The sequence below is a fragment of the Zingiber officinale genome, chromosome 4A, assembly GCF_018446385.1.
Source record: "Zingiber officinale cultivar Zhangliang chromosome 4A, Zo_v1.1, whole genome shotgun sequence".
Classification (NCBI taxonomy): domain Eukaryota; kingdom Viridiplantae; phylum Streptophyta; class Magnoliopsida; order Zingiberales; family Zingiberaceae; genus Zingiber; species Zingiber officinale.
The window spans coordinates 77,888,315-77,906,556 of NC_055992.1; the positions used below are offsets into that span (position 1 = coordinate 77,888,315).

At 35.0% G+C, this 18,242-nt stretch overlaps 1 protein-coding gene across 1 annotated transcript in view; it reads left to right on the top strand.

Moving 5' to 3' along the window:
- Positions 1-936: 936 nt before the first annotated feature.
- LOC121970013 (phospholipase D gamma 1-like) overlaps positions 937-18,242 on the top strand; it is a 35,257-nt gene continuing 17,951 nt past the window's right edge. The window contains exons 1-6 of the mRNA XM_042520400.1: positions 937-2,702; positions 11,794-11,910; positions 12,235-12,429; positions 12,722-12,967; positions 13,043-13,111; positions 13,194-13,341. Coding sequence (XP_042376334.1) covers positions 1,173-2,702; positions 11,794-11,910; positions 12,235-12,429; positions 12,722-12,967; positions 13,043-13,111; positions 13,194-13,341 — 2,305 coding nt within the window. The 5' untranslated portion in view covers positions 937-1,172. The remainder of the gene's footprint in view (positions 2,703-11,793; positions 11,911-12,234; positions 12,430-12,721; positions 12,968-13,042; positions 13,112-13,193; positions 13,342-18,242) is intronic.

The window sequence follows — 18,242 nt, forward strand, 5'->3', positions numbered from 1 at the left end:
GGGTCACGTTTAAAAATTAAAATGGAATTGCCAACCGTTTTATCATTTGTGCATAATTAAATTTTAATTATTAAATATATTTAAAATTTTCTTAATAATAATAGCCCCTAATTTTATTGAGGCCCTAGGCATAGGTCTTAATCTTAGGTCGGGTCTGTCTTTTCTTTTATCAAATGTAGTCTTGTTTGAAATTTATCCTTCCATGTCGATTTTCTTTAAAGTCGTAATCCTTCAAAGTAGCACTCTTTAATACCTCTTTAATTTCTTATGACAAAGTCTAAGCTCTCTACCTACTCTATTGCAATCTACCGTATAAATATAAGAAGAGATATAGTAAAGCAGGAAAAAGTTCGTATTGAAATTATCAATATAAGAACATGAAGAGGAAGGAGAGAGATAAGATGAGACCTATGATGAGGCGACGTGCATTTGTCCTCTCGGGATGGTCTAGTAGCTAACACATGAGGTGTTGTCATCATGAGATATGAGATTCGAATATCGGAATAGTCGAGGTAAATGCCTCCCTTATTATCACTATTCCCAAGGCTAGTAGTCATCTATGATTTATTTTTTCCGTGTTGGCTCTGGGACGGATTGACGAGGACACTGGGGACGAACGTATTCACCTTTTGTCATCATGAGGTGACGTGACATACAAATAACTTTTGATTTATAAATCTTAAATTGTAGCTCGAATGTATTGAAAAATGACTTCGGGAGAAAGGAGATTTAAAAGATTGATGGGAGGAGTAGAAAGAAAATAATATTATTTTTAATATTTTTTAATAATTTTAAAATTAGAATGTTTATTTTAATAAATAAAAAAATACGACGGCTTCGCTAAAAAACCATAGTATATATGAATATTGTAGAAGGAAAATTAATAAATAGCTGGTGGATGTTCCGGTCGATTCGGTTCATTACTTCACTGGACCAAACCGAGTAAAAACGCTTCGGCTCCATGGACGACTCCGCCGGCACGCTTCTTCCGCCCTTGTTCTTTTACCAGACGGAGAAAACACAACGACCGATTCTTGTTTTCCTTAAAAAAAGTCCAACCTACTCGCTCTCACGCAACCACCACTTTCCGTACTTCCTCCCTGGTCTCGAATTGCTTCCCACTACCTGTTCCCGACAACCGAGCGGGCGGAGGAACAACCTTCTCTGCCACCATGGACGGCAACCAATACCCTCCTCCTCCGCCGCTGTACGGATATCCAAATCCTTATCCTCCTCCTCCTCCCTATGACAATTTCGCATCACCGCCGCCGGCGGATCCCTATCTCTACCATTTCTCCTCCTTCTCATCACCTCCACCGCCATACCCTATTCCCCAACTCAACCACTCCGGATCCTCCTACTACCAGGCGCCTCCGCCGCTCTCCTACCCTCCGCCTCCACCGCCCTCCTACCCTCCGCCACCGCTGCCGCCGAATAATTCTTATGATCCCCTGCTCAGCTCGCGACCAGATGCCCCGCCTTATGTATTCCCTCACTCTGATTCCTTCTACCCCAACTCCTCCAGCTTCCATTACCCTGATGCCTCTCCGTCAGCCTCCAATCACCGCCCTTTCGCTTCCCCCTCCGCTCAATCCTCCTTCTCCTCCTCGTCTTCGTCGATCTATCCCATCGATGACCTCCTCGCCAACGTACGGCTCCATGATCAGCCGCCTAGCGCGCCTCTCGATTCGGCTTCGCCGCTTCCTCAGCCGGGAACCTATGGATATCAGCACCAGTCCTCCTCGGGGAGGTTGTCGTACTATTCCACTCAGGCCGGTGGGTCACAGCATGGGGCGATCGTTCCTTTCTCAGGATCTTCGCAGGGTGGTGCGTCGCTGAAGGTGCTGCTGCTCCATGGGAACCTCGATATCTGGGTGTACGAGGCGAGGAACCTTCCCAACATGGACTTGTTCTCTAAGACTGTGACCGACATGCTCGGGCCGCGGATAACGAGCGTCGTAAGCGGGAAGGTGGAGCACATGACCTCGATAACCAGCGACCCCTATGTGACCATAGCAGTGTGTGGTGCAGCAGTCGCCAGGACATATGTGTTGAGTAACAGCGAGAATCCTGTCTGGACGCAGCATTTTAATGTCCCAGTAGCGCACCACGCGGCCGATGTGAAGTTCATCGTCAAAGACAGTGATGTCGTTGGGGCGCAGCTCATTGGCACGGTTTGTGTTCCAGCAGAGGAGATTTACTCCGGCCAGAAGGTGGAAGGAACTTACCCAATTCTTGGTCCGAATGGGAAGCCATGCAAGCCTGGTGCTGTCTTGCGATTATCAATACAGTATTTCCCAATGGACAGTCTCAGCATTTATCATGGCGGAGTTGGTGCGAGTCCTGACCATGGCGGTGTGCCTTGTACCTATTTTCCCCTCAGGAAAGGTGGGAAGGTCACACTTTATCAGGATGCTCATGTTCCCGATGGTTGCCTCCCGAACGTGATGCTGGGAAATGGTGCAAATTACGTGCATGGAAGGTGCTGGCATGATATATTTGATGCAATAACCCAGGCACGCCGCTTGATATACATTGTTGGTTGGTCAGTTTTCCACACAGTCCGTCTGGTAAGGGATGCTGATTATCCATCAATTCCAACGCTAGGAGATCTACTTAAGTCAAAGTCACAAGAAGGAGTTCGAGTCTTGCTTCTCATATGGGATGATCCAACATCAAGGAACGTCCTGGGCTATCGAACAGTAAATATCCACTCAATTTTCTATACTTATTACTACATGATGAATAATATTGCTCATCCATGCACCTGTTTTGTTCACTCTGATTAATTTGGTTGATTATCTTAATACCTACGTGTTTCAACAATCTCATTTAGAGAATAGAACTCAATGAATCTTACTAAACTGAAAGATGACTATATAGGGAGATTGCAGCCACTTTAACGACTCCAACCCAAACAAAGTCAGAAATAAATTTAAAATATTCTATGAAATAAAAAACTCTATAGGGAAAGGAATTGATCAAACAGAATAAATCTTATATTATCTATGCATGATAATTACCCCCAAAATTGCCAAAACAACTTTTTCTCTTAAATAAAAGGCTCTACCAAAATAAAATTTTACAAAGTATAAAGCTTTTAAATTTTCTTCCTAATTCGCATCATTCTTCCAGACCAAAGAAAACTCTACTTTGAATTGTTAGCATTTTCAATTTTGATGTCATTTCCAAGGGTAAAGAATAGTATTGACACCAATTTGATAAGTCTTGACCTTTGAGAAATATAATGCCTTTAATATCTTCTTCTTTTGACATCTCTTCCATTGAGTGATTAATATATACATCTTTATTATTCTTTAAGAAACAAAACTTTGACTTTATTGACATTTTCTTTCTTTTTGGTTGCCCCTTCTAATGAATAAAATCAACGACCGATCATCAGGTGAGAAATGCATCTACATCTTGATAGTAGCTATGGCATGTATGATAATGCGAAGGATGACATTGCTGGCAAAGACTAGAATGTCTTTTGCATTCTTTAATTTGGAATTGAACTAATGTTTAAATAAATAAGTTAAACTAATTTTTTCCACACATGATTAAATAAATTGGACAATAAATTTGGAACAATTCAAATGTATAAATGCAAAATGACAATCTACCATATCATTAAATATTTTACAATAATCATCATCACAACTTTTTTCTTGGCATCGACATGCCTCTTATATCAACTTAGTAAAAATTTAGCTTTGCGACAACTAGTATATAAGAAAATTGACTATCTAGGTTGATGAGCTTTAGAGTCATAATCAAATATAAAAGAACACATGGCAATGAAAGTCTTAAATTGAATTATTAGTTATTTATTGAGATAAAGACAAGGTTTCCTCCTTATGAACCTTAGATAACCCTCTTTATCTTTTTATATATTATTGGTAACTAAAAAAATATTAAGTATGATCTTTATATATTTATTAGTAACTCTCTAACACTTTGCCTTAAGTTGGGTTGAATATATTGTAGAGACTAATGCAAAGATTATTGGATTTATATGTTTGTAAAATGACAGGAGAGAAGATAGATCTAACTTAAAATGTCTATAGAAGGACACAAAGAGAAAAGAGATGAGCAAAAATCAAAAGGGCGCCTATCATTTGCATTTTCATCATATGGGCACCCCATTTTCAATTAAAGTCAAATGGGTGACCTATTGGACTCCCAAAATATACTTGTATCATCTGATCACTCGACCATGTAAAAGTTAGCATGTAGCTTCTACAATATGTAGAAGCTGGTTGCTAGCTTCTACACGGTGTAGAAGCTACATGCTAGCTTTTACACTATTAGAAGCTACATGCTATCTTCTACAACGTATAGAAGCTAGTTGCTAGCTTCTACAACATGTAAAAGCGAGCAACTAGCTTTTATAATAGTGATTTTATATCATTTTGATTTTGCTTCTCTAAGTGATAACCTGATTAAAATAAAATTTCAATGAGCAAAACAACTGACGGAGACTCCATGACACTCATTACATTTATTATTTGATTACGATCAACCGTGTAGAAGGTAGCATGTAATTTCGACACGTTGTAGAAGCTAGCATGTAGCTTCACACCCTGTAGAAGTTGGTTGCTAGCTTCTACAATAGTGACTTTATATCATTTTGATTTTGCTTAACTTGATTAAAACAACATTTCAATCTATAGGGATTCACACTCATTACATTTCAAATGAATATTATCTGATCACGATCTGTCGTGTAGAAGCTAACATGTAACTTCTACATGTTGTAAAAGCTAGGATGTAACTTCTACACTATGTAGAAGCTAGCAACTAGTTTCTATACGACCGAGTGATTAGATAATGCAAGGGTATTTTGGACAATTCAAGTTAAATGGGGCGTCCATTTGACTTTAATTGGAAATAGGGCGCCCATTTGACGATTTTGCAAATGATGAGCGCCCTTTTGATTTTTTTTCCCAAAAGAGATCATATCCATGAAATAACACATATGGAGAGGAGAGATGAGATAACACAATGAGAAGCCGGGCATAATATCTTGAGATTCATGGAATCACACATGCAAAGAGAGAAGACAAATTGGCTTGATATGCACAAAATGACCTTACGTAAGGGCTGAGCTAGTGATGAAGATACATGAATGACACATGTGCAAGTGCTCAGCTAACAACAATGTTTTGTGGAATGAACTCATGTAGACGTGAAAAGACAAGCTAATGTCTTCTTAGTAACACTACTTGATTTGGACAAATTTAGGACTTTGGATCCCACGAAGGTCACAAGAAAGAGGAATGTTAGTGAAGATTGTTGTACAAAGAGATGCATAGGCAGGCAATGAGTAATAGGGCAATGTGTTATGGATGAGGAGGGTAATGCGACGATAAGGCAAGGGATGACATGAAGTGTGATAGTGAGGTGCTGAGAAGAACAATCAGAGGAACTTGCTGAGTAGAAGGGCATATAGAGAGGAACGTGCAACACAATAATGGCGTGCTGAGAAGAGGAACACAAAGGATTGTAGTGAGGATAAGAGTGTATGAAGAAGATCACATGCGAAGGAAACACCAAAGGGAAAAACATGGTTAGAGGCAAAGGCGTGGTCGTGCAGGTGGATTTATGCGGGCAATAAAGGATGCTTTTGGGCACTGCAATGTAGAGGGTGACAGACGTTCTTGTGTGGCATGGAGGAGGTATGTTGGTAGAGGTGGATTGTGCCAATCCAAGTGCTAAATATGCAAGAGTTTGCGTTGCAAGATCCGATTGTAACGTATCGACAAGGACCGTTATATTTCCATGAGACCTTAGGTGTAATGTTAAATAGACAAAAGTTCTCACACCATAAGTTGTATGAGAACAAATATAATATGAAAACTAATAATAGTAGGTTTGGTTCTTTCCTAGGAATCGGATTGGGAATGAGAATCGTAGTATTATGGAATGAGAATGGATATGGACATGAATATCACTCTTAAAAATAATGTTTAGTTAGTTAAATATTTTCTATTGGAATAAACTAAAATATTCTTTTTTTACCCTTAGAGGAAAATAAGAGAAAAAATTATATATGAGAGAAAGTTGAATGTGAGAGAAAAATATGATGAGAGAGAAAGTATGATGAGAGAAGATGAGGAGAGAGAAAATATGATGTGAGAGAAAGTGTGATGAGAGAGAAAATATGATGAGAGTGAAAGTGTAGAGAGAAAAAGTGTGATGATAGAAAATGAGGAGAGTGTGTGTGTGATGGAAGAGATTGAGGAGAGAAAAGTGTGATAAAAAAATAAGGAAAGAAAGTGTGATGGGAAAGAAAGTACGGCCAAAGAGGATGAGGAGAGAGAAAGTGTGATGTGAGAGAAAGTATGATGGGAGAGAATGAAGAGAGAGAAAGTGTGATGAGAGAAAATGAGGAAAGAGAGTGTATGATGGGTGAGATTGAGGAGAGAGAAAGTATGATGAAAGACAAAGTCTGATGAGAGAGAAAAGAGAAAAAAATATGATGAGAGAGAACAAAGCGAGAAAATGATATAAAAGAAAAATTGAACAAATATATTAAGAGTATTTTCATCAAAAACTTAATTCTCATTCTCATTCCCATCAAAACCCAAGGGAGGAGGTGAGTTTCATCAATACCCAAGTTTTTTGATTTCATTCAAAATTTTAATTCCATTCCCATCAACTAAACACAATGTTTGAGAATGAATCCATTCCCTCATTCCCAAACCTCTAAACCAAATGCCACATAAGATTTGGAACATGGAATATAAGAATCCTCAGTAGTAAATCAATGGATGTAATAAATATGATGATTAGGAGTAGAAGTAGTATTTTGTGTGTATAAGGGACAAAATGGGTAGGTGAGAAGGTAAAACTGATAGAGAACTTGGGTTTTAAGTTATGATACACAGGAAAGAGTAAAGCAAGAAATGGAGTGAGTATTGTTATAGATAGTTTGTTAAAGGATGAAGTTGTAGGAGTAACTAGAAAAGGAGATAGAATTATAGCCCTTAAGATAATAGTGGCGAAATAAACTATGAACATAATTAGCGTATATGCACCGTAAGTAGGATTAGATGAAACTACTAAATCAAGGTTTTGGGATGACTTATATGAAATATTATAAAATATTCTGCCAAATGAAATTATTTTAATAGGTAGTGATCTAAATGGGCATGTCGGAGTAAAAAATGAGGAATATGAGAGAGTTACATGAGGTTATGGGTTTAGAACGAGAAATGAGGAAGGAAAAACTATATTAGATTTTGTAATAGCATATGACCTTATATTAGCTAATACGTTTTTTTAGGAAAAGAGAAGAACACTTAGTGACGTTCAAAAGTGAAAATAATAAATCACAAATTAACTTTATTATGGTTAGGAAGAAGAATAAAAAGACTTGTAAGGATTGCAAGGTCATCTATGGAGAAATCTTAACTACCTAACATAGGTTAGTAGTGTTGGATATACGCCTCACGCATAATATCAATAGAAAGAAAATGTATACGACTCCTAAAATTAAGTGGTGGAAGTTAAAGGATGGGAAACAAAATATATTTAAGGAGAAGGTAGGAGTATAAGTATTAGATGAAATATACAGTGATTCTAATACGATATGGGATAAGATGGTATTAAAGTTCGAAAATAGTAGTTAAAAGTGTACTCAGTGAGTCAAAGGGACACACCACTAAATAAGGAATCTTGGTGGTGGAATGAGAAAGTATAAGAGAAAGTAAAGGAAAAATAAATAGCTTATAAGGAATTATATATTTGTAAGAATGAGAAAAAACCTAAAACAAATATACAATAGCTAAGAAAGAAGCTAAGAGAGTAGTGAATGAAGCAAAGAATGAAACTTTTGAATGATTATATAAAAAAAATAGATATAAAAGTAGGGGAAAGAGACATTATAGACTAGCTAAAGAGAGAAAAAGGAAGACAAGAGATCTTATCCAAATAAAATGTATAAAAGATAAATGTAATATGTTTCTAGTAAACGATGGAGAAATAAAAGAGGATTTTCATCAACTTTTTAATGAACGTTTAGGTGACCAACTTAACTTAGGTAATTTAAGTAGGTTAAATGAGCATAGAAATTTAATTTTTTATCGTAGAATTTAAACTTCAGAAGTAGAACAAGCTTTAAATGGGATGCACAATGGAAATGCTATTGGACCAGATGATATTTCGATAGAGATATGGAAGTATATAGGGAAACAAAGTATTGAATGACTTACAAAATTTTTTAACATGATATTAAAAATAAAAAAATGCCTGATTAATGGAGAATAAGTAATCTAGTTCCCTTGTATAAGAACAAGGTAGACATAAACTTGTGCAAACTATAAGGATATTAAATTAATGAGTACCATGAAACTTTGTGAAAAAGTAATAAAAAAAAATTAAAGAGACCATGGTAACCGAAAATCAATTTTGGTTCATGTCTGGAAGGTCGACTATAGAAGCTATACATCTTCTTAGACAATTAATTGAAAAATATCGGGAGCAAAAATAAGATCTACATATGGTATTCATTAACTTAGAAAAAGCTTATGATAGAGTCCAAAAAGAAATTATATGTAGAATTCTAGAAAAGAGAGGTGTTAACATAACATATATTGAACTAATTAAGGATATGTACGAGGATGTAATGACTAGAGTAAAAATTTCAGGCAAAGTAACTGAAGCATTTTCAATAAATATAGAGTTACATCAAGGAGCAACTATAAGTCCCTATCTTTTACACTAATATGGATGAACTTATTGCATATATTCAAGACAGTATCGTGATACATGTTATTTGCAAATGATATTGTTTTTGTAGATGAAACATGTGAATGAGTAAATGCCAAATTAGAATCTGGGCGGGAAACACTAGAAGGGAAAGATTTTAGATTTAGTAGAATAAAGATAAAATATATGAAATTTAAGTTTAGCAATATTAGATATAATAAGACAATTGTTAAGATAGGAGATGACGAGTTGCCTAGAACCGAGAGCTTTAGATATTTAGGATCTTTTTTGCAAAATGACGGAGGATTGAGATATATGCCTTACATAGAATACAAGCAGGTTGGTTGAAATGGAGGAAATCGTTGGATGTTTTATGTGACCGTAAAGTACTTCTAAAATTTAAAGGAAAATTTTACAAAATCGTAGTTAGACTTGATATGTTATATGGAGCTGAATGTTGGCTATGACTCGAGTACATGAGCAGAAGATGAGAGTTGCAGAGATGAGGATGTTAAAGTGGATGTGTGGACATACGAGAATGGACAGAATAAGAAATGAGAGTATTAGAGAGAAAGTTGGAGTTGCATCTATTGAGGGAAAACTCTGAGAAACATGTTTAAGATGGTACGAGCATGTATTTAGATGACCAATAAATGTTTCAGTTAGGCGATGTGAAAATATGACAAACACGCATATCAAATGAGGAAGAGGAAGACAAAAAAAGACTTCAACAATAAAACAAGATAAAATTTATTTAAATATAGATGGTGATATAGTTGGAGATAGAGCTCAATGGCGTAAAAGCATCCATATAGCCGACCCCACCTAGTGGGATAAAGCTTGGTTGTTGTTGTTGTAGTATGATAAATGATGGTTAATTAGCAAAAACAGTCCATGTTTTATTCAATTAATAAGGTATACATGAAATGCTAGGATTTTGTCAATAAAACTAATCAAATGTATGAATATAACCAACAGATTAAACAAAAATAATTTTCAAAAAAAGGTACAGCTGTTTCATTGCTGAACCATTTTTTTTTTCTCTTTTGCTAATACATGTCGCTGAAGAATAACTTAGACTCATGGCTTGTGAGTTGAAGCCATGCAAAGGTGGCATTGATCTAAAAGCAGATCATGGTGGTGACTAATGATGCACGAGAGAGGCCCACAAAGGAATAGCAGAAGCCTTGCTGGCTTCACTGCATGTTGAAGTGGGTACAGCCTACTTTAGTGGCTGAAGGTTTCAGCCCATAACTTGATGGATGGGAGTGGGTTGGAGGAAGAGGAAGCTTTTGATGAGGCTCACTATGGTGCAGATTTGGAAACTCAATGGAAGAAGCAATGCTTAGGAAAGATTAACACATGCAGACTGAGGCTGCAAGGGATAGGAGGCGTTCTGTGAAGGTTTCAGTAGATGTCAGAGTGCATTGGGTTGCAAGACTTATGTCGGATTTGCTGCAGGTCTAAACAAAGATGGCAATGTTTAGGATGAAGTTTGCAGTGTTTTTGTAAGGAGTGAGGGAGAGAGAAGTTAGGAGCTGGGTTGTAGTTCGGCGAGGGACGATAGCAGGCGAGGGGTTCTCTGAAGGTTTCAGCAGATGTCATAGTGCATCGATTTACAAGACTCTGATGTCGGATTTGCTTCAGGTCTAAACAGAGATGCCAATGTTTGGGATGAAGTTTGCAATGTTTTTTTAAGGAGACACTAGTGCCATGGATTGTGAGGGAGAGAGAAGTTAGGAGCTGAGTTTGTAGATCAGTGAGGAATGGTTGCAGGTTAAGGGGAAGAAGCATAGGGTCGGGCCTTGGTCTAAACAAATCAGTGGAGGAGGAGCGCCTGGGATTGGGTTCTACTGAAAATCAAGAATTTGGCTCTAATAACATGATGCAATACGAGGAACAAGAAAAAAACTTGCAAAGAGCAATATTATTAAATTGGGGAAAATGGTTAGCATGGGGGATTGGAGCCCCTTTTAAAAATCCCAGCCCTCACAAAATTGAAAATAAATTAAAAAAATATAAGACAAAAAACCCTATACCTAAAGAACTTGTCATGACAGTTAGCAAATAAAAAATTACTAAAATAACTTATCCTCCTAAATAAAATCAATTTACCAAAATAAACTTTCTACAAAGTTTGAAACTTCTACAAAGTTTGAAACTTTTAAAAAATTAAATTCCTTTGCTTCCTAATTTGAATCACTAAGAACTCACAATTCGTTGGAACAGTTAAAATAATGAATTGAATCCAATTTCATACTTTTAATGAATATCTTTGCTTGCAATGATATAACTAAGCAATTTAGTAGTCTATTAATTGAAAATATGAAAATTCCAATCATCATGAAAATGGCGGAATTCGAAATCCACCATCCAGTTCATTTACTACATTATTTATATGCCAAAACTCTAATTTAGTACTTCAGATATTCAGAAGAAATATGCAAGGACAATTCAGTAAAATGTTTTGATAACTGAAATTTCAATTCTTATTCGTCCAAAGAGTTTAGATTCTTGAGAGTTCATTTCTTGGGTATTTGAATTGTGTTCTTGTGAGACTTTACTGCAAAAGGTGCACTTATTTTGTGCTCCAAATTACAATTTTATACAATTTGATTCGATATTATAATAACCATATCTCAGTCGACCTCACTTAGTGGGAAAAAGCTTGGTTGTTGTTGTTGTTGTTGTTGTATTACAATATGATCCTTCACTAGAATTACGAACAGTTTTAGAATTACTAAATTGGAATTATTAGAGTCATAATTGTATGTTGAATAGGTTTAGTCTTACATTGCGAAAGTACAAAATATAACTAAGAACTAAATTCGGGAATAAATCTATTCAGCATATAATTATGAATAAAAATATTTTTTACACGAACCACTTTGGGTCTTTGATACTTGCATCGTCACTGAGAAATTCTCTGCATTGTGGTTCATGAGTCAGATATTCAGATTTCTGTATATATCTTTTTAATTGCATAATTCCATGTCATTTTTCCAAAAAGCTTCCAGAGAGATTGCTTCAGTGGATGGTTTCTTTTGTATAAGAACATTCTGATGATCTTAGCTTATGCAGACTGGCATAATGGGAACCCGTGATGAAGAGACTCGTCGGTTTTTCAAACATTCTTCAGTGGAAGTGATACTTTGTCCCCGTTCAGCTGGCAAAAAACATAGCTTTGTCAAGCAACAGGTTACTCTACCAACTGAACTTTTTAGTACATCCACATAATCAAGTTTTCAGGTTGGCTTCAAAGTTCAAACACTCTTCAGAAATCAAAACTTTCTAACCACAAAATCAATTGTATGTAAGCTGAAGCAAGGATGTGGAAAATGCTTGCTTTGATAATGTTCAGACTCATGCATTGTTCTTTCAGTTCATGTTGTTTTTCTGACAATTCTTATCATGAACCTGTACTGTGCTTGTAGTTAACAGTTAACCTGGTTAAATGTTGGTGTATCATAGAAGCAATACTTTTTTGACTAATTGGATATTGATATAGTGCCATGATGCCAGGAAACCGGAACTATCTACACGCATCATCAGAAACAGGTGGTTGTAGATGTTGATGCTGGTTATGGAAAAAGGAAAATAATAGCTTTTGTTGGAGGTCTTGATTTATGTGGTGGACGATATGACACTCCTATACATCCTCTATTCGGGACATTACAAACACTGCATAAGGATGACTATCACAATCCTAATTTTGTGGTAAATTTCAATGCTTTCATGTTCATAATGGTGATATTCATCTCTTTGTTTGGAAGCTGTTATTTTGACCACCTTTTTTTTTCCTATTGTATGGTTAACATTGTGCGTAGAGTTAACTTTTGTCTTTTCTTAAATACCTTGTCATTTCATACATTAAACTTAATGATTTCACCAAATTTTAAGTGTTTTAAACTAATTACTAAACTGTTATATCCATTTGTGCTCTTTATAATTGAAAATTGTTTGTGACAACTCTGAACACCCTTTTTGTTTGAATCTCAATTCCTTATAGAATGCTGATGAGAGTGGCCCAAGAGAACCATGGCATGATTTGCACTCTAGAATTGATGGTCCAGCAGCTTACGATGTTCTCAGAAACTTTGAGGAGCGTTGGTTAAAAGCTTCTAAACACCGTGGGATTAAAAAATTGAAATCACAAGATGATAAATTGCTTAAGATTGAAAGAATACCAGAAATTGTAGGGATTGCTGATTCATTATACATGAATGATAATGATCCAGAGACTTGGCATGTTCAGGTGAATTTTGTTTATTTCGCAGAGTTCTTATTTTATTTAATGACAGCTATACATTGTTCTTGTTCAAAATTTCAGATTTTCCGATCAGTAGATTCTAATTCTGTGAAAGATTTTCCAAAAGATCCAAGAGAAGCTACTATTAAGGTATATCTTTGAACTCTTGATTTGGAATCAGGATAGTCATCAGTCCTATCTGTTAATAAATTTTATCAAATTTCTCTAACAGAACCTCATTTGTGGGAAGAATGTACTGATTGATATGAGCATACATACAGCTTATGTACATGCAATTCGATCTGCACAACACTTCATTTACATCGAGAATCAGTACTTCCTTGGTTCATCTTTTAATTGGGATTCAAACAAAAGTCTAGGTGAGTGGCAGAAATTGCAGTATTTGAATTATTGTAGAAATTCCAATTTGGCCCCTTAAAATTTAAATGCCTAATTTACCCCTGAAGTTAGCATATGTATCTCAATTTGACCCTTAATGTTCCCAAACTGGATACTATGGTCTAACACTGGCCCAAATCTTTGGGAAAAAAAGTCAGTTATCTTACAGGATCTTGCACAATAATTGTATTGAGCAATATTGACTTTTCCAACTCTTTCAACTGATGTTGGAATTAAGAAGAGTATAATAATTATTGAACCTTATAATTTTGCAACTGTCACCCTTGCCCATCCTTTGCACTTTGCCCTAAGAATTCCAGTATTATGCATTGTTCTCTCATCCCCATTGCTTCCATTTCCTATACCTTTGTCTTTATAACCACTGCATGGCATTGCCCATGATCAGCATCCTCTCCCTAAACACTATGCCACAAGCTTAGCAAATTTACTTTAATTTTCCTCTACTTGATCGAGCCTTATTGTATAAGGCCAAATACAAGATTTTATAATTAAATTAGGATTTTCTTTTTGAAAGTATAGACTTTGTAGAGGTTTAGTTTGTAGATCTTCTTGTTCAGGAGGATAGGATAATTTAGGGAGTTTTAAAAATTTATAATTTATCTTATTTAAGGATGTAGCATAATTCTAGTAGATGTTTAATTTAATTTGAAATTTTCCTAATTTAGTTTACTTAGTTTGATTGAGTTCATTTTGCTGTATAATGAATTGTTCCTAATTTAGTTTACTTTCTTAGTTTGATTGAGTTCATTTTGTTGTAGAATATTTGTTTTCAATTTTGTTTGAATTAGTTCCTAAAAGGAACCAATCCCCTGTGTTAGAATATCATTTTATTAATAAAATTTCTTTTTGTGAATTACGTTGCTTGTGTGAGAGTGCTTATTTTTTGCAGTGTAAGATTACTTTTGCTTGATGTATTAATTTATTATTAGAGCCTGGTTCCTGATTCAATGTTCAATATCTTATTTTATTTTACACTGTTTCATCCTACGTCCTCTTGCAACTCAACTAGCTACACCTTGAGTCCATCTATCAGTTCTTGATTTTGCTTGATTGGTGCCCACTAAAACACCAACATTTGATTGCAAGGAACCAAGTTTTCCATCTATCTCACGCAAATAGAGTCCATCTATCAATTCCAGTCTTGTTCCACTTCTTGCCTCGAGGAAGTGAATCCCCCCCCCTAGAGGTTGCTTGAGCCGCTTCCCAAGAACCCAGCCACCAAGAGCTTCACCTTTGTGACTCTAACAAATCCCCCACATATCCTTCCTTTTCCACTTTTAGCGTACGATATCAACATCAAAATTCCCCTCTGACAGCAGAGGACTTTTGTTGACATCTCTGTATTGTTGCTTCAGTATCAACATACCAACTCTTCACACTGCAGCTGTCCCACTTGCTGCCACCTAGCTGCCCTCTTGTGTATTTTCCCTAATTGTGCACCAACCAGAGGCAGGACTGAGGCGTCCTCCTAAATACAGTAGCATTGCCTTTTGACACTGGGCTTAGTTATGTGCCGCTAGAGTTTCAATTAGTTTTCAACAATAACTCGTGCCATCCCCCTTGCAGGACCTACAATAGCAGCTACTCTTACTGAAGCCTTCTGTGAGTTCGATTTTTTTATCCTGCTCACCTTACCTCCAAATCTGCTTGGACCCACGCCAACATCCTTAGGAAAATCTTTTCCTCTTCAAATTTCCTATTGTGAACATAACTATGACCTCCCACACTAGAAGTCTCCTCAAGGAATTTACCTTCCCATGCCATCTATCTTGAAATTCATGTGTCATCTGACTCCGAATCAGAATTGATCCTATTGGCTTCTGTTTACATAGATCTGCATAAGCTGTGTGATGATCATTGTAAATCACATGATAACCTCTTCCTTCTTCCCGCAACCTCGACATTGGTGAGTCCTCCCACACCACCACTGCAACAGGGACCTGTGAAGTTCCTCCAGAAAAGATGACCTAGATCTGTCATTGTATGCCATAATATTGCCCCTCCCGTGGTTGGCTCTTTTTGACTGGAGGCCTCATTCATGGAGGATGAGCACCATCTGCCACCAAATTGTAATTGTTCTAATTTCCTCTCAGACATTTGGTCCCAATACTTGTACTGAAATTTGTCTAAGAATTTTTGATCCTCTCCAAAACTAATTGCAAGTTTTAGGATCCAATACTAGGCTAACAGATCCACTGTACAATTGGTTGCAAAGTTACAAGGAGGGATATCAAGTACAATGAATTTATTAGTTAGTTAAAACTTGAATCTGGTGACAACTCAACAATGGATAAACTCACATCACCACGGTAAATTTATTCCTCTCTTTTAGAAAATCAAAAGAGTTTCTGAATTTAATCGGTTTTTCTAGTAAAACTCTTGCATATCATTATATCTTATTCATAAAAGATAGCATCATGCATAATCTCTTTATTTCCGCCCTCCTTTGACTATTATCCATTATATTTCTCCATATTATTAATTTGTAAACATTCAACATTAACAATATGCTTGATATGATGCATGGTTTAAATTCCCATGCCGTACCGAGTGGCATGAGCTAAACATCTCATTTTGCTTGCTAACTGGCACCAAGGTGCTGTGCCGATACAGTTTCGGTATTTTTTATTTATCTATAGTAATTATAAGATAAATATGTTTATTGTGTATATAAAAATAAGTTGTATATTGATTTATTATAAGTTCTCAATTATTGAATAATTTAATATTGTTAGAAAAAATAATTAAAAATAATTTTATTTAAATAGAATTGATATATTAATAATTCAAATTAAAATGGAACTATCTATAATAATAATAATAATTAATACAAGATATTATTTTATATTAATAATAATTATATAAATTAACTATTTATTCATTTAATTAATTATTAATTAAATAATATATATTTTAAATAGTAAAAAATATCAAGTAAAAAAATTTTAAAAAATAAAAAAAATTTCAGAATATAAATATAATTTATTACATTATTTTTAAAAAAAATAGATTTTTTTACATTTTTTTAAAAATTTAAATGAAATTTAAAATATATTAGAATATAAATAAGAATTATTATATATTTTTTAAAATTTTTAAATGAAATTTAAAATATTATTTTTTCAGAATATTAATTAATTAAATTTATTTTAATTTTAAATATATTTTTATATATTTTATTAAGATACTTTAACTAGGTTTATAAAAGCCTCTTCGAAATATCACACATCCTCCACACATCCTCCTTAAGAATTGTTTAAATTAATTACATAAAATAAATAATTATTAAAAACAGAAAAAAAAATTTAAAAAAAAAAACGCGCAGTACGCGATCGCGAGATCGCGCGCCGCGATTTTTTATATTTTTTAATGATTAACATTGAATTTTATTATTATTTTTTCTTAAATATATAGGCAAAATTTTCTCTTTAAACTGATTAAAATAAAATAAATTTAAATTAAACCTACTCGATCCTAATCATTACATCTATATTTTAGTTAATCTTAAATTAATTTTTACTTAATTTTTTAAATATTAGTTTATGTTATCTTTACAATAGTTTAAAATCTCGAGCCATCAGAAAGTTTTTATAACTTATCACACTATATCGTATATGTTTTTGATATTTTTTAAATATAAAATATATTAATTGAAAATAAAAAATTTAATCTAAATATTAAAAAAAATACACAAATGCCAAAAACATTTTTTTTTAAAAAGAAAAGAATACGGGATCAGGGCACCTCCATGTGGTAGTGTTCTAAAAATCGGCCTAAGCAGTCGCCTAGGCATCAGCCAACCGCATCGAAAAGATGCTAGTCGTCCAGCCTAGGTGGGATTAGGCAGCCCTAGGCGTCGACTAATCGGTTGAATCGTCTAGGTTCGACGGAAATAGTGTAGGGTTTTAATGATTTTTTTTTTTTTAGTTTGAGCTTTTAAATTTAAGGCACAATTAAAAAAAACAAAAATGTAACATTTTTTTTTATATTGGGCTTAAGTTTTATAAGCCCTAAACCTTGGTCCAACTAGAAAATCAATTTGTTGGCTTGCTCGAGCGATTAGCACCAAACTTCATCTTCATCGTACTAGGAACCAGAGTTAGAGAAATCAGAGCAAATGAAGAAGCCCACATTTATGAGAAATCAGAGAGTTAAAACACTGGAGAAATTGATTTGAAGGAAAATTTGTTGTTTGATATTTCTTTAACTGATCGACTTGGAAGCGATTGAATTGAAGGTTGGATAAAACCTTATCCTTTGAAAACGTCATTTCATCAGAGAACCCCGAAGAAGCTCTAGGTGAGAGAACTTCACAAGGATGATTTTGCATCCGAAGAAGAAGAGGAGGATTACAATGATGATATTGAGTGTGTGTCCGATGAAGAACAAGTTGTTGAAAATTATGAAAAAGAAGTAGAATAAATTTGTGATATTTTATTAGTTATGTAATTTTGAACTCATTTTAAATTTGATTTTTTTTGTGTTAGAGTTGTAGAATGTGATTTATTATGTAATTTATGTTGATACTATGGAATCCGCCTATCGGTATCTAATCCCTTCCTAAGTGGCCTAAGCGCTGGTCTGGCGTCCGACTAACGCCTAGCGAATTTTAGAACATTGCCGTGTGGTAAATAAATAAATAATATATATATATATAGTTTTATTAGACTTTGATTAAACCTATTTAGATTATCCTAGTTAGGAATTGATTGAAATTATTAACCTAAATTTTATTTTTATTTATTTTTGTATGTTTTTCACCTCGCAGTCACGTGCGCCCCCCCGCCGTGACCTGCGGAGGTTGGGAAGGTCACTGCGGCCTCGCCACGACTCATGGAGGTCCCCTCCGCGGTGTCGATGC